The 25,505-nt window shown below is 45.1% G+C and overlaps 3 protein-coding genes and 1 non-coding gene across 10 annotated transcripts in view; 3 read left to right on the forward strand and 1 right to left on the reverse strand.

Moving 5' to 3' along the window:
* ncor1 (nuclear receptor corepressor 1) overlaps positions 1–2,695 on the forward strand; it is a 53,911-nt gene extending 51,216 nt beyond the window's left edge. For all 7 annotated transcript variants that reach the window (XM_030361132.1, XM_030361134.1, XM_030361136.1 and 4 more), the window contains one exon: positions 61–2,695. In XM_030361132.1, the coding sequence (XP_030216992.1) occupies positions 61–275 (215 nt within the window). In that variant the 3' untranslated portion in view covers positions 276–2,695. The remainder of the gene's footprint in view (positions 1–60) is intronic.
* A 382-nt stretch (positions 2,696–3,077) lies between these two features.
* On the forward strand, positions 3,078–15,272 carry zswim7 (zinc finger, SWIM-type containing 7). Its single transcript, XM_030361144.1, has 5 exons — positions 3,078–3,212; positions 3,904–3,925; positions 4,916–5,018; positions 12,214–12,318; positions 14,713–15,272. Exons 1-5 carry the CDS (start codon positions 3,137–3,139, stop codon positions 14,824–14,826), a joined length of 420 nt encoding a protein of 139 aa, XP_030217004.1. The 5' UTR covers positions 3,078–3,136; the 3' UTR covers positions 14,827–15,272.
* Positions 5,817–5,889, forward strand: trnat-ugu (transfer RNA threonine (anticodon UGU)). Its single transcript has one exon. It is a non-coding gene; the product is annotated as a tRNA-Thr (tRNA).
* adora2b (adenosine A2b receptor) lies at positions 15,266–24,552 on the reverse strand. Its single transcript, XM_030361143.1, has 2 exons — positions 24,165–24,552; positions 15,266–18,104 (listed from the first exon to the last, which is right to left on the reverse strand). The coding sequence occupies exons 1-2, from the start codon at positions 24,488–24,490 to the stop codon at positions 17,342–17,344; spliced, it is 1,089 nt and encodes a 362-aa protein (XP_030217003.1). The 5' UTR covers positions 24,491–24,552; the 3' UTR covers positions 15,266–17,341.
* Positions 24,553–25,505: the final 953 nt, after the last annotated feature.

Below are 25,505 nucleotides of genomic sequence, written 5' to 3' on the forward strand. Positions count from 1 at the left end.
GCTCACAAAAAATGCAACAATGTTAACAAAATGAACTCCTCTCCTCCTGCTCTGCTCCAGGCTCCATGCAGTTCCCCTACAACCCACTGACCATGCGCATGCCGCCCACCTCCATCGCCTCTCCGGCCATCCAGAGCCAGCAGCAGCAGCAGCAGCTGGCTCCACCGCCCCCTGCTGGCCCCACGGCGCAACAGCAGCAGCAGCAGCAGAGGGTGTGGGAGCGGGAGCCTCTGCTGTCAGAGCAGTACGAGACGCTGTCGGACAGCGACGACTGAGCGGGCCTCCAACCGCCCACCTCCCCCCCCCCCCCCCCCCCCCCCCTCCCTCTCCCCAACTGAAGCGCCCAGGAAACCCAGTGGAACCGGGGAGGGAGCGAGAGAGAGAGAGAGAGAGAGAGCTTATCCTGCCCACCTTCCCCTCACCTCCACTCTCTAGATCTGGCCTCACTCACTGGTGAGTGCGGCCACTGACCGCAAGGGGATGGCATCCGATGTTGTTTATTTTTTTCTGGGTCCGATGGCGCCCCCTGGTGACAGCTGTCAGGAATAGCAGCTGTGGCTCGTTGCCCGGCCAGGTCTTTTCAGGACAGACTGTTTTTTTTCTGTGAACGCTGGCAAAGCCAGGCAGAGGAGGAGGGGATGATGGGGAGTAGGGGGTAACTAAGAGGATTTTATGAGTAACAAAATAAAGATGAAGAACTTATGTAAAAACAAAAAAAATTAAAATGGAGAAAAAGGAAATGACACAAGAGACAATTTCTGAATTTTTTGTTTGATTTCTGTAAAGATACACCTTGTCTTTTGAGAAAATCATTGTATGTAAATAGTCAGCTTTTTGCAGTGTTTTTTCGTAACTTGATTTCTTATTTTAATGTTGCTTTTTAAAATTGATCCACTTTAAAATGGGGAAGAGGAGAAGGAGGAGGAGCATCGCAGTCTTTTTGGTATCACAGACGGTCTCCCTCTTGAAACATCTTCCACCCCCTCTTCTCATACACACACACACACACATACAGACACACATTAACACATACACACACACAACGCGTTTCCTCTTGTGATGCATCGAGGGAGAGGTGGACCTGAGGGATATACTTGATCGTGCGTGTGGAGCACAGAGACGCGCTGGCCCCCTGCCCACCAAAAACCGCCAGATTCTCAACATCTTGTACATTAGTGAAACATACAGATACACACCGGACACACTTACATTTCACTACAACATCTGGGACAATTCATTGAAAGAACCGACCTGTAAAGTCAACTTGTGTTACCCACTTTGCAGTCAGGGAAACTATCTTTGGTGCGAGTTAGAAACACTGGTGTCAAGAGTATGAAAAGTGAAAGTCAATGATAAGCTTAATATTGCCGACAGTGATATTCTTGAAGACAACTTCTTGGGCCCTGCATTGATCTGAATTATGAACGTGAGCTGACGTTGTCTATGTTTTGGGTTTTTTATAACATGAAGCAGTAAAGTCTCCCACTATTGCACAAATTGGATGCTCTCTGAAACGTAGTCAACGTGAAAATAGTGCAAGAGAAGAAATCTATTTTTCTTTTCTTTTTTCCTTCGTGAGAGGGTATGCCATCCCTGGCGGCTTGAAAAACAAGGCAGCTTTAATAAATTTTCTCAGAGATATACATTGGTGTTTATTGATATTTGTACGTTCCTTTTCTTTTATGTAGTCCCCCCTTTTTTTTATACTGTCAAGACAGTCATCTGAAACTGAACTCGGTATTATCTTTCCGTTGGACAAAAAAATTAAACTAACCAAACGTGAAAAAAGGTCGCTGCACCGTTGCACTTTTTTGTTTTGCATTGGGGCTTTTTGTCAACAAAAGGCCATACTACCTGTTGTGTAACTTATTTAGCCTCCGCCACAGGAGCTTACTGAGGTGTGCTTTAAATATCCCTACGCGGCTCGCTAGAGAGACGGATATTTGGACTTCCGGCCTTCTCTATAAGTAGCTGGTGCTTCATATCTTTCTTTTTCTCCAGTAGGAAACTTACTTCACGATCTCGATTAGTGTATGGTCCCTTCTTTTATTAAACTTTTTTTTCCGGGAGTTGCTGTCGTTGTCATTTTTAATACCCTTGTCACCTTAATCTCTTCTCTGGATCCTGGGTTGATAGCATTTTAACCCCCCCCCCCCCCCCCCCCCCCCAATCCACAAGCATGAAGCTTTCAAGTATTAACGCTAGGTCATAATTTATAATGGCAGTTACGCTCCTTTCTGGTTAAGCCTCTTTTTTTGTCAAATATGTGAAATCCTACCGTGTTATATTATAGACAACCAATCTGCTCTAAACTTGATCCTTTTTTTTTGTTCTCGTCATGATTTTCAATTCTAGCTCTCCCCCCCCCCCCCCGTTATATGATTTTCCACATCAATGTATTTCCTCCCGTATTGACGGGGTGTTATGTGTTTACAATGGCAATGACGAAAATAAAGTTTACAAACTTGAATCTTAAAAAGACAAAAAAATGAAAATGAAGCCGAAACTAAATTGAAGCGTCTTTTCAGCTCACAATCAAACACGCAGTGGTGACTTTCTGAAATTGAGACTTGAAATAACCCATGTATCCTATGATGTTGAAATGCAATGTTCGTATCGCACAATGCCTCTTGGTAGTCTATTACAAGAATTCAGACCAATCAAATAAAGTGGATCACTTCTCCACCTCTGAAAATGGTCTCTGTTATTCAATTCACATACATACGTAAATACACCCTATTCAGTATTTTACTCAAGTATCTTAGGTAGGTTACTTGTATGTGCCTCCTAAATGATTGGCAAAAGTATTAACTTGCTATTTATCTTAGTTTGAGTATTTAACCTATACTATTCCCCTTTTTTTAATGGAGGGTGCAAATTATGCCGTTGTCCTTATGCGAGGCCTGCCGAAGCAAAAAAAAAAGAAAGTTTGCACATTACATACACCAATATCCTGAATTAAAGCCCCCAAAACGTAATCTATATTTTTGCAACGTAAGACCAAACTTTTATTATGACATTTCGATCGTGCCTCAGGCTTTTACTTTGGAATAAAATGTAGACAGGAAACGTCGTAATATACGAGCCGCCTATTGGTCAAGATACCGCAAGTAAATCTGAAGAGTTCCTGTAAGCAATGCGCTCTTTTTTACCTGCAGTGGCTGAACAGTTATTTAAAGACATTCAGAAAATATATGAAGAAAAGTCACAAAGTAAGGACAGTACTGTTTAGTGTCTTAAATTGCTAACTAATACGTCCTATTAATAACGTTATAATGGTAACGTAGCGTTTACCGTAACATTTTGATGTTAGCGTGTCACTCTTGGTAACCTCAACCTAAACGTTACAAACTCGAAGCTAAAAGGCTACACACTTACCAAAACGTTAATTCTTCAGATAAATTTAAAATCCTATCAACGGTCATAGAACTGCAACGTAAATGTCTTAGCCATAACTTCAGTAGTTTATTTAGGTAGCGAAAGATCAGTGAAGCGTCTGAGATGTACCAGTAGGGGGTGCTGCAGTAGAGGAGATTGGACCATGGCTTACAACTGGATAATTTAACTCCAATTGAGATGATTGCCATATATTCGATAAGGATTCAGATGTTGTTTTTCACATAAATTAACATCTTGACTTAGAATAAATTGCCATGATACAATTATTATGTCCTTATAGTTATTTATTTACAGTTATTTGATGTAGATGTGTCCATGATTAATGACTTGGGTCTCAACAAAATCTGTGACTCAACTTCTTGTTTGTATAATATAAAACATCCCATTACTACCAGAATGGTGATCTGCATGCTTTTGGTCTCAACCTATGTAATTGTGAAAAAACAATCTGCCATTGTTAACAAAGGTGTTTTACATTATTTTTCTCTCGTCTTTACCTTGCAGTACCTGATGACCTATTGATTGCGTAAGTATCAGTGCTTACAGTAATGGGTGTGTATTCTTAGCTGCACTTGTGTAAGTATAGTCGCAGGGGTTGTTAATACGGCTCCTGGTAATGCGTTATCCCACAAGTAATGTGTTTAGTTTGCACTTGCACTAATCTGTTTTTTTGCTTGGACGGAAGACCACTGAGGTCTGGATGGCAGATTGATTAAAAAAGCAACAACCTTGTCCATGTCCATGGATGGGCTGACTTGTTCGCTGACCGGCATGATTTGATTCTTTTTTTACCAGCTCAGTGTTGACACAGTGACAATCCAAAGACACAATGCAATGGCAGTGCACCACGCTATTGTCCTTTTGTCAAGACATTTCCTGCAGAACTGCATGCGTGGTTGTGTGACTAGGGAGGCACAGTATTGCTCCACGTGTAGATCAACATGACCACTTCCTGTCTGTGAGGCAGGATGACTTTCGTTTAAGGGATGACCTTGAGTGTCGCTCTCACATCGGCGTTTCCACTTTTACCACCACTTTTTCTAGACCACATATTTGTTCCCTTGGAACCGAACCGTGGTCCGAGATTAGTCTAGACTGGTTTTACTTTACAGTCTTGTTTGTGACCTAGTATCATAGATGACTAGGTTACTCTGTGACACTTTTATCCAAAGCCGCTTTAAAGTTTATTTCTTTATTAATCACTATAAGTCAGCGCTAGTAGCTAAAAATCTAAGTGAGGCAACTTGATCAAGGATGCCTGCAGGTAGACTGTAGACTGAAGTGGCGTGACCACAATTACACCCTTACCCCAAGTCAATCCTGCACATTCTTGGTAAACTAATCAGTTTTATTTATTGAATTATGCGTTGTGCCTCCCGTCTTATTTCAAACTATTTATTCAAGTGATAATGATTGTACATAATGCCATTTAATTGCATGGCAAGCTCATTATGGTGGCAGTGTAAACTATCCAGATGAATATGTTCTCCTGATGCTCCCCTCCATTTTCTTTCAGGCTTAAGTTTGTCTTTGGCTCTTGTGCGCTGCAGGCGCTGGACCTAGTGGACAAGCACTCGGTCACCTGTCTGTCCTCACCCAGTGGACGCAAAGTGTACCAGGTCGGCATTGTTTTTTTCTCCCACATTAGATAATACACTAGTTTCCCTGTATGTCTCCGTGTCTTTGCCGGAATGTAGCTCAGTACATTTGCTTAGGTTCTGTACTCGGGTAGAAATCTGAGGTTCTTGTACTTCTTTTGTCTGCTTATCTTATACTTGTACTCCACTACATCTCACAGGCAAATATTGTACTTTTTACTCTACTATGTCTGACCTCTTTATTAACAAGTTATTTCGCAGATTATGAATAACAATAAAAAATATAACCAATTATGTAATCATATTATAATTTCAATGAAGCTTTATAAATCTATCAATAAAGACCAGGATACATTGATCCAACTTTGTATTTAATAATATAATTTATATTTTGAAATAGGCCATTCTGCATAATGAGTAGCCTTCTTTCACTTTTGGTACTTTAATATTTGATGCTTATACTTTTGTACTTTTATGCAAGCAACATTTTCCATGCAGGACTTTTACCTACAAGTATTTCTACAGGGAGGTATTACTACTTTTGCTTTAGTAAAAGATCTGTGTTCCACCACTGGTTTCTGCAACTCTCAGCTTATATTGGGTCAGGGAGAGTTGGACGGATCTATTGATTTACCAAGGCAACACAAAGATAGGATTCTTGTATCTATGAGTTGACTGTACTGTATTTCATAAGAAATAGGATTAAATGCAGAACTAGCTGTGACCATACTGTTAACTCCTCCGCCTGCTGGTGTTGCACTGTTGGCCTCTTGGTTCTGCACTTTGTTTAATGCGTGTCCAAACAGAATAGGCAACCAAGGCTCCATAGCTCAGAGGTTAGAGCACTGGTCTTGTAAACCAGGGGTCGTGAGTTCAATTCTCGCTGGGGCCTACTGCCATCTTTTATCCAAAATAGTTAAATATTAGTGCCCAGTTTGTATTATTAAAAAAAAAAAAAAAGTCTCATTTACCATATATCTTCAAGTATTTGATAACTATTTAAATGCATATTCTGTGCCTTTTCTTAGATAACGTACTAATGAGGTTAGTTATTTAACAAACTAGTTAAGGCCAGCATTTGCTATCTCACGTGTCTGCATGATTATCACTATTGTATGTAGTACTGTTCAAAATTCCAAATACATGGGATAGGCACTGTATAACGACGAATACATTGCATACCTTGCTAGAATTAATAGCATGGGGTTGTTGATGTTAGTCTCATATCAACCCATATCACTGTTTCATTTCTTACTCCACCAAGACTAGTCTGTGGTTATCTAAAACGAAAGTAAACTCCAATCTGACTATTGAAACAGATCTTTGTGTGAAAAAAAATACTGAAAGAAAACTTCTCAATTTTTTTTCTAATTTCTCACTTGTCTCAATTGAAGGTCATTATGCTTTCATAGACACTGTATCAGTCCACAGGGACTCATTGTCATTCTGACTCACATTTCCTTCTTTTCATTTTCATCTCAATAAAAGCCCTAAATAATCAGCCTACATTCGGGCCGGAGCTCTCCTTTGGGTTTGGATACAATTCAATCATACCTTTGTTAATTGTTCCTTATTCCCTAGGCTGAAATGGTATTTGGGGTCCACCGGCATTCATTGGAAATGAATTCGAAAAAGTTTATTTAAAGATTGTATCCGTTTTGTCAACCCTGAAGTGCACCCACCTTTGCCCAATTCAAGATGTTTGTGTTCCCTTTTCCAAAAGATACAGTGTCATGTTGAAAATGTTCTGGTTTATTGTGTATTTGTTTGTTGGATTGTTTAAACTGAGTTAGCATTTAAATTATGCAACTATTATGAATCCCTAATGTCAATTGGGGCTGTGAATCTGGCTGTTTGCCTTGTTGCCTGCTTCCCATTGGGATCCTTCCACCTTCCTGGTCATAGTTCTCAGGGTTTTCTGGTTAAAAGCCCGCTTCTTCAAGCTTAGGCAAATAGCCAGCAACAATAAAAGTTAAAAGAAGACATGTAGTTTTGTTGAATGCAGTTCCTTAGAAAACATAGAAGCAGAAACAGGAACATGAAGAATCTATTTCAATGATGATGAGCAGCTGTTGAGAAACGTTTAGTAACAAACGTCTTTCCTGTAAATTGTGCCCTAACGGTAGAAGAAATCAATGCATACACGTGACACAAAGTTATCGTTCTTCTGTCCCTGATTCCCCATTTTTACCATTTAATAGCTGCTTTAGTCAAATAAGTCCTTATAAATTCCTCTTTAATGAAGAAAAATGTAATTAGTAATAGATAAGTTACTGGGAGCCGGTCATTATGGCGAGTAAAATCCAGACAGGGTGTAGCAAGACCCCAAATATTTCACAATATTGTCGCTGCACATTATTCTAACTTGACTCACAATTAATTTGATTGATCAAGAAAGTTGTTATGCTACAAATGTAATTCTTATCAATAGCAACGGTCTGTTATCTATGGCAGCGGACAGCTATTCAGAAATGAAAGACGGTAGAATGTCTTTATCGACCAAGCAGAATGGAGGTTTTCAACCAGATAAGGACAGATAAATGTCATTCCACCTTGATTTCTGGCATTTAGGTACTCATGTTAGTCGGTTGTAGTGTTATTATTTTATCTAAAAAAAAAAGTGAAGAATCCCATATTTAGACGCAGAAACGAAATCATTGGTCTCTAACTCTGGACCTGTCAGTGATGGCTTTAAGTCCAAACATTACAAGTTGCTGTGTAAGTCATGAGGGAGGTCTTACACGGGTGGTGCTGTAGTTAAAGTAGTCCTTGAGCAGACCTCTCTAGAATATAGAATATCAATTGAAGCAGAAATATGTCTCTGTACAGTAGGTCTCTTAAGGTGGTCAAACGTGTTTTATGTGACCCTGCCTGTTCGCCTTGTTGCAATGTAGCTTTAACTGGGGCCCTGTCCAACCAATGCTCTGTGGTTTATGAAGTTAGAATAACAACTTGTGTTGTTATGTGTCAGCACACTATGGTCACTGGCTTTCCAACGTTGGTTATTTTTGTGATCGATTGTTATATTTATTCTTTATATAAAGTGAATGACAAAGTGAAAACAGGCACCCATTTTCTGCACGTATATAAGCCTGGGTCAAAATGTACCTTTTAGAAATGTATCTTTCGGCCTACCAGATCAGGAAAATGGTTTGAATAGTAAATGATGGACCCTGTATATTAGTAATCATTATTAATGTATGAAGGAAGTAGGTACTTAAATGTCTTTGCTTCACCCATCCCTTTATCTTGTGAGGAAGCTGGATTGCACGATCAAGGTCCAATTGAGGACGAACCAAAGTGGTTCGGGCCAATCGGCGTCCTATGAGAAACGTCGTGATAAACAGATGGTTCATCCAATCACAAGCCCACATCCAAACGGTTCCCAAAGAGGTCACCCATCCTGCTGGTGAGCTGTATCTGTACCGGGGTGGAACGTAGCTTCCAGATAGAGCGGCCTGTGGGTGCACACCACGTGTACGTGCTGTACTCAGTGGTATCGTCACGTACCGAGACACAGAGACGGTTGACAGAGAACTCTCTGGGGTTTTGTGGGTTCCTCATCTTCATGCTTAATAAGATTCTTTAGAAAACATAGAAGCAGAAACAGGAACATGAAGAATCTGTTTCCGTGATGATGAGCGGCTGTTCTGAAACGTGTCGTATAGTAACAAACGTCTTCCCTACGAATTGTGTTGTTACAGTAAGAAGTATTCAATTGCACACATGGGACACAGTTATTTATCTTCCTTCTGTCTCTGATTCCCCATTTGACTTTATTTTTTTACTATTTAATAGCCGCTTTAGTTAAATAAGTCCTAATGAATTCCTCTTTAATGAAGAAAAATGTAGGTTATTTTGGCGAGAAAAACCCAGGCAGGGTGAAGCAAGACCCCAAACATTTCCTAATATCGACGCTGTACCTTATCCTCCTTTGACACACAATATCTCAGCAATTTATTTGATTGATTTAGAAGATTGTTACACTACAAATTGAACTGTATCCATAGCAGCAGTCTATTATCTATGGCAGCGGACAGCTATTCAGAAATGAAAGACGGTAGAATGCCATAATCGACCAAGCAGAATGGAGGTTTTCAACCAGATAAGGACAGATAAATGTCATTCCACCTTGATTTCTGGCATTAAGGTTCTCATGTTAGTCGCTTGTGTTTTATTTTTTTAATCTAAAAAAGATGTGAGGAATCCCATATTTAGACGCAGAAACGAAATCATTGGTCTCTAACTCTGGACCTGTCAGTGATGGCTTTAAGTCCAAACATTACAAGTTGCTGTGTAAGTCATGAGGGAGGTCTTACACGGGTGGTGCTGTAGTTAAAGTAGTCCTTGAGCAGACCTCTCTAGAATATAGAATATCAATTGAAACAGAAGTAGGTCTCTTAAGGTGGTCCAACGTGTTTTAGGTGACTCTGCCTGTTTGCCTTGTTGACACAATGTGTGTCAGTTGTTTTATATGCAATGTGGCTTTAACTGGGGCCCTGTCCAACCAATGCTCTGTGGTTTATGAAGTTAGAATAACAACTTGTGTTGTTATGTGTCAGCACACTATGGTCACTGGCTTTCCAACGTTGGTTATTTTTGTGATCGATTGTTATTGTTATTGTTCTTTATATGAAGTGAATGACAAAGTGAAAACATGTTGTACATTTTCTGCACGTATATAAGCCTGGGTCAAAATGTACCTTTTAGAAATGTATCTTTTGGCCTACCAGATCAGGAAAATGGTTTGAATAGTAAATGATGGACCCTGTATATTAGTAATCATTATTAATGTATGAAGGAAGTAGGTACTTAAATGTCTTTGCTTCACCCATCCCTTTATCTTGTGAGGAAGCTGGATTGCAAGATCAAGGTCCAATTGAGGACGAACCAAAGTGGTTCGGGCCAATCGGCGTCCTATGAGAAACGTCGTGATAAACAGATGGTTCATCCAATCACAAGCCCACATCCAAACGGTTCCCACCCATCCTGCTGGTGAGCTGTATCTGTACCGGGGTGGAACGTAGCTTCCAGATAGAGCGGCCTGTGGGTGCACACCACGTGTACGTGCTGTACTCAGGCACAGATAGAGTTGACTCTTCTGGGTCTTTGTGGTTTCCTCGTCTTATCAATAGCAGGGGCTTCCTGATGAGTCAGAGGGCAGGGCCTTACTGGCATCGCGGTCTGCTCTGCCTTTGCATGTTGTGCTAGGCCAGTCTCAGCACCTGGTCCTGGGTTCCTCTGCTGATATGTTGTCTGCTGTTTGCTTTGGAGCAGCCCCAGTGTTGTGAGCCATCACTTTCTCATGCGGTCAGGGCTCTCTGGTGGAACGTCATGAAGAGGAATACATGAAGAAGATGAACAACTTTTGCTATTTACTGCTCGTAGTTTTATATAGGACGATTAGTTTGTTGTTTTTCCCAGTGATTTTTTTCTGGGCTGTTTTTGCTGATTTTGACTATAAATCAAATTGACAGTACAAATCAAGTTTATATATGATTAACATGTTAGTATGATGAGGATGTCGGGTCAAAATGTGGTATGTTGGAGATATTAAACGGATGAACCTATAATTGATCCTCTGATATTAACATTACAATGAGCCGCGTCGTCTTCTCAGCCTACTCCTCTTCTCAAGAAGGTAATCTTCCAAACCAAAGGGTACAGTCACACTTCCCGTTACAACCGAGTCACAAATTAAGATAAGACTTGTTATGAATAACACCAGTCTCTATTTTCCCCTTGTTTTTTGTTGGAAAGAAAAACGAGCAAAACATTGATAAGAGTGACCAGCTGAATCCGGCGTTGGGCGCTTGTTATGAGGACAGCGGGCGGGTTGGAATGCAAATCGAAGTTCACATCTGTATTGTGAAAACGGCCTGCCTCAGCAAATTGCATACAAATCAGATCAAATATTTATGCATGCTTCCATCAACAACGGAGGCGACGTTATCCGGCCAACAACTTCCCATGTCAATTCATATTTCTCACGTGGTGTTCTTGGCTGTTTTATATCAACCCCCCCCCCCCCCTGAGAACCAGAGTCGTGGCTACCGGAGGCCACTGCCCAGGCCTGGGCCCGCTCAGAGAGGCCCTGTGGTCACTCATACCATTCATCCATTTATTGATTTATTTGTTTTCAACTTTGCAGCGACCGGGCAAGGCCACTTGATTAACAGTGCTCGCTGTGGATCCCTCCCGCGGTCATTGGGGTTTCGTCGAGGTTCCACAGGGAGGGGAGCAAAGCACCAGCCAGCTGGTGCCGTCGCATCCCAAATAGGCCGCCGCGTGTGGCATGTGACTCTGCCATGCCCGATCCAGAACATAAAGGGGAGCCGAAAATGTGAGCTGGTTCTCAATGCGTCCGGTGCTCTTGAGGCTGGCCGGCGTCCCTGGCTTGGGCCTCTGTGCTGGGGCCTGTGCCTTGTTCCCACTGGTGATCACGATCTCAGGCCGCCCTTTCTTTGTGGCACCGGCGAAGAAGGCTTCGTGTGTAATGGGGTGATCTTCGTGACTTATTTAACGTTGAAGCGTCACACGGGACAAATTGGATGTTTTACTTGGGAAGGTCACAGGCGAAGGTGATGCAGAGGGGGCTCGGGGGATTAATGGAGCAGGGACGGGGAGGCATTAGTTACATCACGGTGCGGAGGAGCTCCTCTGACATGCTCTCCCATGTGCTCCCCCCCCCCCCCCCGCCAAGAACGGGAGCCCTGCTCGGGCGGGAGGCTGTCAGCGGAGGGCTCATTAGTCCCGCTCGGCTGGACTTGTTTAAAAAATGCATCCCGCCTGTCCAAGGTCGTTAATTATCCCAGCGGAGGACGGGGAGGCCAACCCATCACCTTCAGCCGGTCGGGGGACAGGTGACAGGGTGGGGGGGGCGCGTGTCGGGACTCGTCGGGAAGGTAGACGGTCCGGGGAGATGCACAGAGAGGGTTTTTGTTTATACCTCTGGGCGTCATGAAAAAGATTGTGTTTAGATCCAGGCACTCCCTCATCTATTGGTTTTTAAGAGCGGGGAACTGGTGGTTGTTTTCACAAGCCCCAGAAGCCGGGATGGCCAACGGATTCGCGAGTTTTAAATTTGAGGGCATTCGCCCAATTTAAATGTGCTTTGCATGAATCAGCGCTTCTACACGCCTGACTCTCCCTGTGGTTGGGGGATGAGGTGGCCTGGATAGAGACCACTGACGGCCTGTTTGTTCACACCGCTCAGGTGACAGGCGGCTCGGGCCGGCTGTACACCTGCTTCACCTCCTGCCACTACTGCCCATGTCCCGCCTTCGCTTACGCAGTGCTCCGCAGGAACGACGGCCTTCTGGTGAGCTCTGATGGGACAGACCCACACGCACATGCACGCGCACGCGCGCGCGCGCGCACACACACACACACACACACACACACACACACACACACACACACACACACACACACACACACACACACACACACACACACACACACACACACACACACACACACAGCTGCCCCAACGCTGTATGCATGCTCTATGCATTGATCCAACCGTCACACACACACACACACACAAACACACAGACAGACAGACAGACAGACAGACACACAGACACACAGACACACAGACAGACAGACAGACAGACAGACAGACAGACAGACAGACAGACAGACAGACAGACAGACAGACAGACAGACAGACACACAGACACACACACAGACAGACACACCAACAGCTGCCCCAACGCAATAGTTAACGTTTTTAGCCACATTTCCGAGGAAGCCTGCGTTTTGGGTCGTGGGGTTATCTTAGGAAAGGGAGGGTACGCGTGCTAAGGCATGTCGACCCGGGAGAAACCTCGGTGCTGTGGGAGTCCTGTTGTTGTCTGGCTGGCCCAGGTTGTCTCCAGCCAGCCCACGGCAAAGCTGAAAAAACACGGCTGTGCTTCCCCGAACACGGCCGCGCCCTCCCGACCACGGGCGATCGGGACGACCGGTCGTTCCCCCCCCCCCCCCCCGGGGGAGGCAGGATGCTGGCTGGAAGAGCCACACATCAGCACCCCCCTCTCCGTGCGCCTCCGCACACGGAGAGGGGGGTGCTGATGTGTGGCTCCTGGCCGCGCACCAGCCATGCGCCCCTGCCATGCGCCCCCGCCAAATAGTGCTCCACAACAACAGGGGTTATAAAAGAAAGCCCACTGCATTGCATTCCTGGGCTTCGTTTATGCTATGCGCTGCGAGCTAAGTTTAGCCTAGCGCCCCCCCAGTGAGTTAGCAAGCGCGGTGGGTCTGTGTCGATTCTCTGAGGATTTTTTAACGACTGTCGAGTACGATGAGATGGTCAGAGAAGTACATTCACACGGCACCGTCAGGGCACCTGCTTTATATATATATATAAATATATATATAGAGGGGATTTCTTCGACGCATAAATCTTCTAGAATATTCTTTATGAGCGGCATCTTGCTTTGCCACAGTGTTGTGTGTATCAAAACAACGATGGTCTATTTGGAGCTATGTCACTCACAGGGGGGGGCACGTTCAGGTTGAATGGGGACATCCAAAGGTGGGAATGGAGTTTAAAGGGGACATATTATGCCACCAGGTGTGAGTGTGATTAGCCTTACAAAGCCTTCCAAATATCTGCCCCATATGACATCACTAGTGGGCGTGTCCACCTAGATCTGTGCTGGGTAGATCAATCTACCAGCCTACCCAGTGGACTGAAGTAAACGTTGCTCATCTATCCAGCACAGATCTAGGTGGACACGCCCACTTGTGATGTCATATGGGGCAGATTTTCGAAACGGCTTTTAAGGCTAATCCCACTCACACCTGGTGGTATAATATGTCCCCTTTAAGGGGGATATTCTGCCCCCAGGTGCGAGTGGGATAAGCAATTACATGCCATTTGGAAATCTGCCTTTTCCTACCAGCCTACCCAGTGGACTGTAGACAATTAGCTTATCTATCCATCATCATCCTTACAACTAGGTTAACCATCTACCACAAAAAAAAAAAACGTCACTAAAGCACAGGCGAAGGCTGATTTCCAAACGGCTTGTAATGGCTTATCACACTCACACCTGGTGGCAGAAATAATATCGTCCCTTTTAAGCATTGCTGGTTAATCATAAGGGGGCGCGGTGGTAAGCCATCTAACACATAGAACTAAATCTCCCTCTGCTACTTGAGTAAACATGCTAATACACACCCACCCACACATAACACAGGATGGCCCCAGAACACATTGACGGTATCACAACAAAGCTTCTAAAAACATATTTCACCCAGAATGGTAAATTTACTGCATTTACATAGCGCTTAGGTTTAGGCCTCTTTGGCGGTGGCCTTTCCTCGTTGCCAGACAACCTCCTCCACTGCCTGAACTACTGCCTTTCACCATCCAACGCCTTAGGTGCCTTCATTTGACTGTGACCACGACTGTCGCCTACGCTCAATCATCCAATGCATTTACCGAAACCCTGTATCTGTAGATCAACACAGCACTCACTCTATAGGCCACACACACACACGCGTCTTTCACATTTGCATATTAGACTGGCTGGCATCAGCCGTACAATGTATCCTTCTCACCAACCAGTCAACAGACATTAGAATATAAACTGCATGATCAACATGTGATTTGGACAGATGGGAGACTCCACCGTGTGTTTAATTAAGCCCTTTCCGTCCGTCTGTCTGGTGACTGTCTGTCTGTCAATCTGTTGGCCCCGCCCAGTGCAAGCACCTCCTGGGCGTCTACCTGAGCCAGGCGATGGGGCTGACCCAGCAGGAGAGCGTCTCTGACAAGCACATCACCACCGTAATGGCTGGGGGGTCCGCCGCCTCCTGACCCACCACCCCCACCTGAACCCGCATTCCATTTCCAAAGCACTGGAACAATCTGGATACCCCCCCCCCCCCCCCCCCCACCCCCACCCCCCCCGCGAAGCCCCGTGTCCCTACCCCCGCAGCCCACCATGTGAATGATCGGGACACGCACCGACGCACACACCTGGGTGACACCCAGGAGCAGGGCGCTAATCTGAGGTTCCTGCTCGCTGAAGGACTCCAGATGGGTTTTCTGGAACAGTTCCTCGTCGGGTTCTGGTTAAATAAACAGCTGGGACGTTTGATTTCACTGGGCTCCTGAGTCAGCTGCTCCTTGTGGAAATAACATGTTTTTCTTTTGTACTTGCTAAAGTACCTTGTTAATGCACAACAATTTCAATGTAACCTTGTTTCTTTTTATATATACATGTACATTTCCTTGACAATAAAGAATGCTGTGGAACAATATAAACATCGCCTTTATTAACAAGATAATTCACCTTACATACAGCTTGTATATTTTACATAGCAGTATTGTTTTACAGTTGTGGTTTTGTTCAGAGAACAGCGCGCGACCTCAGTGGATCTTCCTGACTAGGAATGACGAAGTGGCAACACATGGACACAAAAGGCAGGAATGTTAGTGTTGATGGGCCTGTTCCTCTCTGTCGGAATTTGGGATTGTAAGAGAGACCACACTCCCGTCGATAGCCAGAAAGGTGTAGTTTCTTACTAGTGGATATTACAGAAGATGCTGACATGACACTGCACGGTTTAGCCGACTCTGTTGGAATGTACTAGAATGTCGACACATGCCTTTGTTGTTTTTAGCCCTTGTTTATGATAATGGGGTTTTTAGAAGTGATGCAATCAAGTAGTAAAAATCCAGAAGCTCCTGTGAGTCACCAACAAAGAACACCATAACGAGAACAAAGAAGCAAGAAATGGGTCGCTTGGGGGAAACTGAAGATTTCTATGTTTTGAAACCTTTTACATTTAGGGCAGTTAGATGTAAAAGGTAGTAGTGATGCGCAAGATAAGCCCGGTTACGAAGTGAACCTGCACTATGGCATCCCTTTATTACAATCATTGGCATGTGGGGTTCAAATTAGCGCATGAACTCTTGTAAAACGAATTAGTTAATTTTCTTACAATTGTAATTTCATTCCGGGAATAAAGAGAAAATCACTGAACCATTTCAAATAATTTGCGGGTACAAATGAAGGCCCGGTATGCCCCCCCTCCTTCCTGAATACCCAGTGGAGGGAAAGACTGGGCCTTTACAATAACCCAGTTCACTATTAAGGGTCAGGAAGTGGTTTCAGTTGGCACGCTTTTTGGGCCAGTTCCACAAAGGTTGCACTCTTCCTGTTGCACAAATAGGTAACCAATGTGGTCCCTGATGTGTGTGCGAGGGAGAGAGAGAGCGGCAGAGAGAAAGGGGGACTTCTCTGTTTGTTTCAATGATAACTTCACTGTTATTGACAGGATGAAGGTGGCAAAATGACTCCCACCACAATGTGTTGCAAGCTTCTCAATGGACCGGATGACAGCCAATGAGACTTTATTTGTAAAACTTCAATATATGTGTGTGTTTGGGTTGTCAACATAGTTGCTAAGGCGTGTCAGCAACCCAGAGAGACATTCATAGCGAACACATCAGAAGTGCTTTCGGTCGTTTTGAGCTTTGGGCGGGATGGAGTAACACTACTATTACGTATTGCGGTTTTTGGATATTCTAGTGTTCGCTAAAGTCTGACCAAAAACCTGGCACTTGGCATCTCGTTAGTGGACTAAATAGTTATCCTTTATGGCACAATCAGTTTTCCACTTCCTGAGGTTTGTTGTTTAAAAGTATTTTTTTGACATTGAACCCACAGGATAAGAGGTGTTCAAATCCTTCCCAGCCTATCATATACCCTGTTCCTTCGTCATCCCTCACTGTCGGCTGTCGGCAGTCTTGAATGATAACTTGGCCTACAAACACCATACCCACAGCTGTTGGCAGCCTGTAGCTACAAGTCACGGTACTAGTCGTCTTTTATGACTGCTGTTTCTGAGATTTCTCAGTTTTAACCTTGATATTCTCAAGAATAGGACACTTCAATAAATAAATAACTAAATATGAGCACGTAAAAACACAACGCAAGACATCTTCACCGGCCCGGCCCATGTTAGAGGAGTGTGTTGTATCTTCAGTGGGAAACATGGGACTCAGCAGGAAGATTAGCAGTTAAGAACGTCGCAAAGTGGCAGATCCTTCTGGACCCGTTGTTTTTTCACAGCCCTGCAAATCCAGTTAGCTTCAACATGAAAATAAAAATACATTTAAATCCTTCACAAAACAAAATCTAAACATTTCGCACACAGCTTCCTTCGCCGACTTGAAAGCCACTGCATAAATTAGTGTCCACATTTCAAGGCATATCCAAAAAAAAATCCACTCAACCTTCACATAGCACACACTGTCTTGTTCTGTAAACATTTCCAACAACCTCACAGATAGTTGAACTCAAAACGATTGAACCACAGTAGAATCAACACGCGATGGAGCCGTCCCGTTGGCCCCCCTCCCCACCGGGGGCCCCGGAGCTCTGCACCTGGTCCCTATGCCGTTGGTTCCCGTTGGAGCTGCGATAGAGATCCTCCCTACGACACAGGATGTGACGAGACAGGATCTTGCGGAAGGTGTTCCGGAAGTCCTGGATGCGGTACGCGTAGATGATGGGGTTGACGGCCGAGTTGGCGTGCGACAGGAGGATGGCCACGTACATCAAGATCTGCGGGCGATGCAGTTTGGGGAAGAACAGTTTCAGGCAGTTGAGCACGTGCACGGGCAGCCAGCACAGGGCAAACAGCCCCATGATGATGGAGAGCGACTTGGCCGCGCGGATCTCCCGCTGAAGCAGGGTGCGGTGGTGCTGGTGGCTGTCGCCGTTGCCCACGCACTTGAGCTCGATCTTGCGCATCTGCTTGCGGGCCACGGTGAAGATCTTCAGGTAGATGCCCAGCATGATGAGCAGCGGCAGCAGCACACACACAAAGAAGTTAAAGTAGACCATGTAGTGCATGTCCACCACGCTCTCAAAGAGGCACTCCAGCTCGCAGCTGCTCAGCAAGCCGCCGCGGCCGCCACCAGAGGGGGCGCCTGCCCCGGAGTGGTTGCCGGGGGGGGTAGAGTCACAGGACTCCTTCTTCTTGTTCCATTCCAGGAAGGGGATGAGGCCGATCACGAAGGACAGGATCCATAGGACGGCGATGATGACCCTGGCACGCTTCCCGGTCATCAACTCATTGTACCTGCAGAGGGACGTCTTGTTAGCATCTCATTCAGGGTATTCTAAGTGAAAAAAGAGGTCATGTGTTTTATCCTGCCTGTTATTTAAAAGGTGACATATGATACCCCCAGGTGTGAATGTGATTGGCCGTTACAAGCCGTTTTGAAAATATGCCTCTTCTGACATCACAAGTATGCGTTGCTCAATTATCCAGCGCACATCTAGGTGGGCACGCCCACTTGTGATGTCAGAAGAGGCATATTTTCAAAACGGCTCGTAACGGCTAATCACACTCTAATATAATATGTATAATATGTCACCTTTAAAATTTGAGACAGACAATCAATATTTATTTATTTGCATTGAGCAGATGACATTTTAAAATACAGACACACAGACTTAGATGTGAAATATGTGGGCAGACTGATCAACATGATCAAGTGCCTGAAGTTGCTGTTGCAGACTTTTCTAGCATCGTGGCGACTTCGTAGCGTGATGGTATATCGGCAAACCGGTGGTGCATAACATGGGCCTATGGCCTTCCTCTAAAAATGTGTGAAGACCCATTCGTCCACTTAGAACCTCTGGAGCCATTCGCCTTCAGCCCTTGAACCCTACGCGGAGCACCCAGGGGCATCAACAAAGGGGGAAATTAATTAAGGTATAGGAAATCCCCTTAGGGCACGAGAAGCCTGAGGGCTGATGGCAAAATCTGACAATAAGTCTCTGCGGTCTGTGCCTCTCAATGAGGATTTATCAATACCCTCAGATAGAGAAAAACCTCAGGCCCAGTCAGGCTTTTGACTCAGTCCGTCTATGCATTATCTGGAGATCCCCCAGCTACTGAATCATCCGCAGACAGGGCTCAAGCTAGCAAATGGCAAAGCCCCCTTCAGTTCACACCCCCAGGCAGGCTGCCGGTGCAGTGTCCTTGTTAGGTAAGGGTTGAAATGTTGGGACTTTTTTTGTTAGCAGGAAGTGGTTGAGCTGCTTGAAGACGTTGTTAGAGTTCCATCCATGGTTTGTTTAACAGTCGCTGTCACGACACAATTACTAAACAGGATTTGCCAGTTAAATGACTAGTAGGGAAGTCTGTTCTTAATCATGAACCAGGTCTGATCTCTGATGGTGCCGCCCGTGGTTTGATGCAAATCGCACAACATGAAGGTTGCAATGGTCAATTATTCATTAGTGGCTTTGAGCACAACAGGTGTCGTAAATATTATATGTGCAGCGGTTTGGCATGCCATGAGGTGAGGATAAAAATGGCCTATGGAGCGTACACGTATCTCTGCTGATCGGACCAAAGGTTAGGGCTTAAGTGGGTGGAAGGCTGCAGGATGACCATTATGTGAGGGGTGAATTCAATAAAACCCATACATCTTATGTTAGGTTTTCAGTTTTGGATTCTCACTCTCAGTTGCACCGTTATTTTTTTCTCTCTGTCCTTTGTGTTCACTTATTTTGTTTCTTCTCTCAACTAGTTTCGTTATGTTGCCTCTCTCTCTCTCTCTCTCTCTCTCTCTCTCTCTCTCTCTCTCCCCCCCCCCTCGGCTTCTCTCCGTCTCTCTCTCTATACCCCCCCCCCTCCCTCCCCCCCTCTCTCTCTCCCTCTCTCTCTCTCTCTCTTCCCCCCCCCCCCCTATATCTCTTTGTCTCTCCTGCCCCTCGGTTTCTCTCCGTCTCTCTCTCTACCCCCCCCTATCTCTCTCTCTCTCTCTCTCTCTCTCTCTCTCTACCCCCCCCCCCCCCCCCCTCTCTCTCTCTCTCTCTCTCTCTCTCTCTCTCTCTCTCTCTCTCTCTCTCTCTCCCCCCCCTCGGCTTCTCTCCGTCTCTCTCTCTACCCCCCACCCTCCCTCCCCCTCCCCCTCCCCCTCTCTCCCTCTCTCTCTCTCTCTCTCTCTTCCCCCCCCCCCCATATCTCTCTGTCTCTCCTGCCCCTCGGTTTCTCTCCGTCTCTCTCTCTACCCCCCCCCCTATATCTCTCTCTCTCTCTCTCTCTCTCTACCCCCCCTCTCTCTCTCTCTCTCTCTCTCTCTCTCTCTCTCTCTCTCTCTCTCTCTTCCCCCCCCCCCCCCCCCCCCCCCTCGGTTTCTCTCTGTGTCTCTCTCTACATACCCCCCCCCCCTTCCCTTTCTCTCTCTCTCTCTCTCTCTCTCCCCTCGGTTTCTCTTCCCCTCCCCCCCAGCCCCATGTCTCTCTCTCACCCCGGCGGTGCCACGGTACCCTATCTCTCTGGGGTCCCTGGCCCCAGCCCGGCTTTGGGGATTAGTTCTGGCATGACGGCAGCACGCTGGCATCTCCAGCTTTGTTGTGCTGTCTTCACTCGCTCCATTCTCCACACATCACCCCTCCACCCCCACCCCCAACCCCAGCTCCAACCCCACCACCCCCACCCCCTACTCCACCTCCACCTCCACCACCGCCGCCGCTGCTGCTGCTGCTGCAGCTGCTGTAACCTCCCAAAGACCTCCACAAACCGCAGCCAAGCATGCGCTTAGATTAAGGACCACCATTTTACGTAGCTTGAATGTTCACAAGCACAAACTCAGGCACACTCACTTATACACACACATAATAACAAACGCACTAACACACACACAAACGCACTAACACACACACACACACACACACACACACACACACACACACACACACACACACACACACACACACACACACACACACACACACACACACACACACACACAAGGAAGTTTGTGTGCTCTTCTATTCATGGTTCCTTTTGTGCGTATGCTAAATACATTGTTGTGGCATTTTGCATGTGTTTTGAAACTGCAAACGTCTGAACTGCAAACGTCATCAAAGACTGCTGTCAGATAAAAGGCCTGGATTGAGAAACTGAGAGCCTAAACTGACAGTGACATTTTTGAAGATTGAAAAGATAATCCAATATGTGTACAATCTCACCATGATGGGTTCAGAGATGGCGTCCACACCCAAAACATTTATATCTTTATAGATATTGGATCTCACCAGAATACACAATTTGAACTGGCTATACTATTATTTTTCAGTCTCATTGAAACTACAGTTATTTCTCATCACAAAGAAATCTCTGATTGGGATATGCCACAGTAGTACATCAATTGTTTCGTTAAGCCATCTACATCAAACACATCTTTTCAAAAAGCTGAAAATATGACTGAGATGACTGTGTCCCTAATGTAGGCAAATTTTATCTCCAACATTATGGATGAGCTGTACTCATACTGAACTTTTTAGAATGCATTCTCTCAACCGAAACAAAGGCTGGGCTCCTTGTAAATCCCAACCGATGAGCCAATGAACTTGGACAGAACTTGGTAAAGTCCCTCCAAGTCCCAGCAGTGAATCTCCATGTACTGGATACACCCAAAGTAAAACCAAGGCTCAAGATCATTTCCACTAAAAACAAACACCTATGGGCTGATCTAAAGAAGCTGGTGCCAGATGTTACACATTCCTCGGTTTCTTAAGTTGCCGCTGAGGTGAAGAAACGCAGAATGTGAGCGAGCAAGGTGAAACAAGCTTTGCAGAGGACCAAACTAACCAATCACACGTCCCCTATAGCACATACATGTCATCGGTAAATGCTTTGATCAATTATTCAGCTGGGCTGTTTTGTATTGCTGTGTTTTTTAAAAGGTTGAGTCCTGCACCCCGACAAGTGAGTCTCCTTGACCTAAATGCCTCCCTCCTCACCTCGTCCTCCTTACTAACCCGCCTCTCTTTTTTCCAATCCCCCTCAAACGCTCAAACGAAAGCCGTGACAACCCCGCTGTAGTGACCACACTCTCACACATACACTTCTCGGATGAATCATAGCTCTGCTAGGGGGAGCCCACCACAGCCTCGCCTCTCGACCACCTGTTGGTGCCCCTGGGCAACCTCTATAGGTCTCAGCTTTCCCCAGCGTAGAACCAGCTTGTGGTTGTGTGGCAAATGTCTTCGACTCATCCTGAAAGAGAGGACGCCCTCCACTGAGTCAAAGCGGTGGAGCGTTGGGCGCACCAATGTGAGTGAAATTGTCGGGGCTGAAACTGGGTTGGAGCCAACAGACAGTGTTGTGGCGGATATGATGTAGTTGCAGATGGAAACCCTCGTTAAATGCGGTCACGTCTAGTGTGAATGTCAACAGAATTCCAATGTATTTCTGGTAAATGCAAGAAGCGTGATGCTGGTGTCGCTAGTTCTCTAGAAGCGTGTGGAAGGTCCCCTCCTCGTCGAGGCGTGAACGATGCTAACCTCTACTCTAACCATCCGTGAAAACCATACAATGTGAACAAGAATGATAGCCGGTTGTACATTAACATCGCATTCCATGGGATAGAGTGTGTTTTATGCATGAACACACACACACGCACACACGCACACACACACGCACGCACACGGTATGTTAGCCATTGGTTTGTAACACGATCTGGTCACACACATTGTTCTCATTACACATGCACATTTGATGCAGTAGGGTAAGAGTCGGGGTGCTGGGTAAACACTGAGATGTCACGTTGCTACAGAGAACAGTTTGGCAGTAAAAAGTTTGCAGAGTAGAAGGTAGACTCTGCTCTTGAGGTTCAGTTTGTTTACGTAAAGAAAAGATAGAGTCAAGCATAGGAGAAAGCTACCGCACTAGAAGTCAGAGGTTGTGTTTATTGAATGGCCCCATTATAACAAACCCCATATCAGCTTCAGTTGTTAAATTACATGCCTGCCCGGGCTGCATATAACAACTTTTCTAGAAGTAATTAGCCATAATACTATATTATAATAAAGATGGCCAAAATTAACTTGGTAAGCCTACATGAGATATGTGATATGCATTCATTAATCCCTGTTTCATGGAAAATCATGCTCTACATTTGGACCAATCCTGTTCTGGGACCAGGGAACCAAGCCAAGGTGTTGCGCCTTGCCTTGCTTATGGGCAGGGTTTAGCTCGCATGATGGTGTGGTGTTGGAGGAAACCGGGGTGAACACGGGGAGAACACACAAACTCCACGCCCATTGAACCTTGTTTTGTGTGCTTACCACCGAGACACCAGACGATTAATAAGATAAGATAGGAGGGATATAATAAGAGGGTCTTATTTGCCCAGCTGATATGGATCACCCCTGATGTTTCTATTGACTGGTTTGAAAAGTAGAAATTACAATGTGTGAACAAGCTCTGGGTCACCACAGGGAATCTTTTTGGAGCCCTGGTGATCGATGAGGTGACGAACTGTGGTTAGATATTAATCTAGTGGCTTCCACTGTCTGTGGCGGAGGAGACGGTGACAGAGCTCTCCATCCCGTTGTTTAATGCCCTCGGTGACGAATGAAAACCTCGCCTGCCTTCCTCTCCTGAGTTATCGCTCAGTTGTTGATTCATTGAGGAACGCGTTTAAGAACGATTTGCCTACAACGAATCGTATGCATTTTATTTCCTTACTGTATAACTACTGTATAAGGATTGTATATATTTTACAGGCCTATATCTACTTGCCTACCTATTCGATTTAAAGAGCAAATAATGCCATTAAATAACATCATTAACCTTCGTAGCAATCACTCACGACACGTGAGTCTGCTCTCTGACACACACGCACAGACACAGACACAGACACACACACACACACACACACACACACACACACACACACACACACACACACTAGCTCTGAGATATGATCTTGCATTGTTATCATGAAGTTTAACCACCCGAAAAATATGTAAACTTCGCTATTTATATTTGCACAATCAAATGCGATGCATGATCGCTCAAGAATATAACAAATAGTCCGCCAATAAATTAAAGCATTATGAGCCTAGGGCTGATCATGGTCTTTCCCAGGCTGATCCTATTACATTTTTGTAAATTATCCAACGGAACAAATGTGTTTAAAACGGGGAGCTGCGGACCCCAATGCAAGGTTTTGTTGGACTATAGGCGCGCTAATAAGCGCTCCCCTGGGTGTTGCCTGACGATGACCATCAACCGGTGTTTTTTTTTTTTTTTACAGCTATAAATTAATCGGATTAAAGTGAGAACCATACACATACAGGCATATAATGGAGAGTGAAAAAAAGAAATACTCACCGAAGAGAAATTTTGACGGCCAAATATCGATCAATGGCAATCGCAAGTAGGCTGAATATTGAGCTTTGGGTCAAAACTAACACAAAACACGCGAGGAAAAGACATCCGTAAAAGTCCAATTTGATGCCGATGCTGATGGTTATGGCGAAGGGGATGGCGAGGCAGCCCACAAGGATGTCTGCTACAGCCAGGGACACCAGAAAGTAGTTCGTGGCGTTTTTCAAAGTGGTGTTGATCGCGACAGCCCAGCACACCAATATGTTGCCTGCTACAGACAATATAGCGATTATTATTTCAATGACAATGTATGGGTACGCTGTACTCATCTCAGCAAGTGTGTAACAGGTCTATGGCTTGGCAAAGGGCGAAAGAGAAGCATGAGCACGGAGGACCTAGATCAAGAGGGGAGAAGTCTGCAGAGTACAATCCAGATATATTCCACCAGCATGCGTCTCGAAAACAGCCATCTGCAGAAAAACACACGATCAAGTAAGTCATAAATCATACCTATTTCTTAACCACGAGATAATGATTTTGCCACGATCCTCATAAGATTGACTTATTTAGAAATGCAGAATTCACAAAAATAATATAAATCATATTGTCGCTGACCTTAATTGACTTGGACAATTTTCTACATCCACATAACTCATTGGATCGTCTCGTCAGCTGCTCGTCAGGTCGCGTCCGTCGCGCATGGAGTCTGTGGCTGAACTTCCTCCAGCACGAGTTTTCAAGTGAAGAAAACAAATCAATTACGCGGAGTGGCCACGCCCCCAGCCCAACCATCTCCTCACGTATTGAGGTGTGAGAAGAGGGACCATTTTCGCTGTCTCTCCCCGTTTCCAAATGCGTAATTACGTACGGTAGATGAGGTCAAATTGGGTCCTTTGTTCTTATTATTTTAACGACTAGGCTGTTTGAATCAGTAGGGACTCGGTTCCATATGGATCCTATCATTTTAAGATACTTCTCGCCACAAGCTATAGAATAGACTGTTCACATGAGACTTTGGATATGTTGGTACCCCGCCCCGCCGCGTTAGTAGCTAGATAAAAAATCTCTCTCTATCTCTCTCTCTGGATTATATATATTAGAATAAAAGTAACCATAAAGGCTAACAATAAAAAGTTTTGAATTCCTTGTAAAGTGGCAAACATGGTGCTTAATTTTCCACCCCTTGTTCCATCACATAAAAGTTTTACTACTCTGGCCGTTTTAACAGGCACGGGGGAAAGCGAGTGAGACGCATGGGTCTGCTATAAGAAAATAGCAGGGACTCCACGGTGTTAACTAGGCCCTGCATGACGAATAGTTAGGAGACGGCAGGGGTCTTGAAAC

The sequence above is a fragment of the Gadus morhua genome, chromosome 7 (assembly GCF_902167405.1).
Source record: "Gadus morhua chromosome 7, gadMor3.0, whole genome shotgun sequence".
Classification (NCBI taxonomy): Eukaryota; Metazoa; Chordata; class Actinopteri; order Gadiformes; family Gadidae; genus Gadus; species Gadus morhua.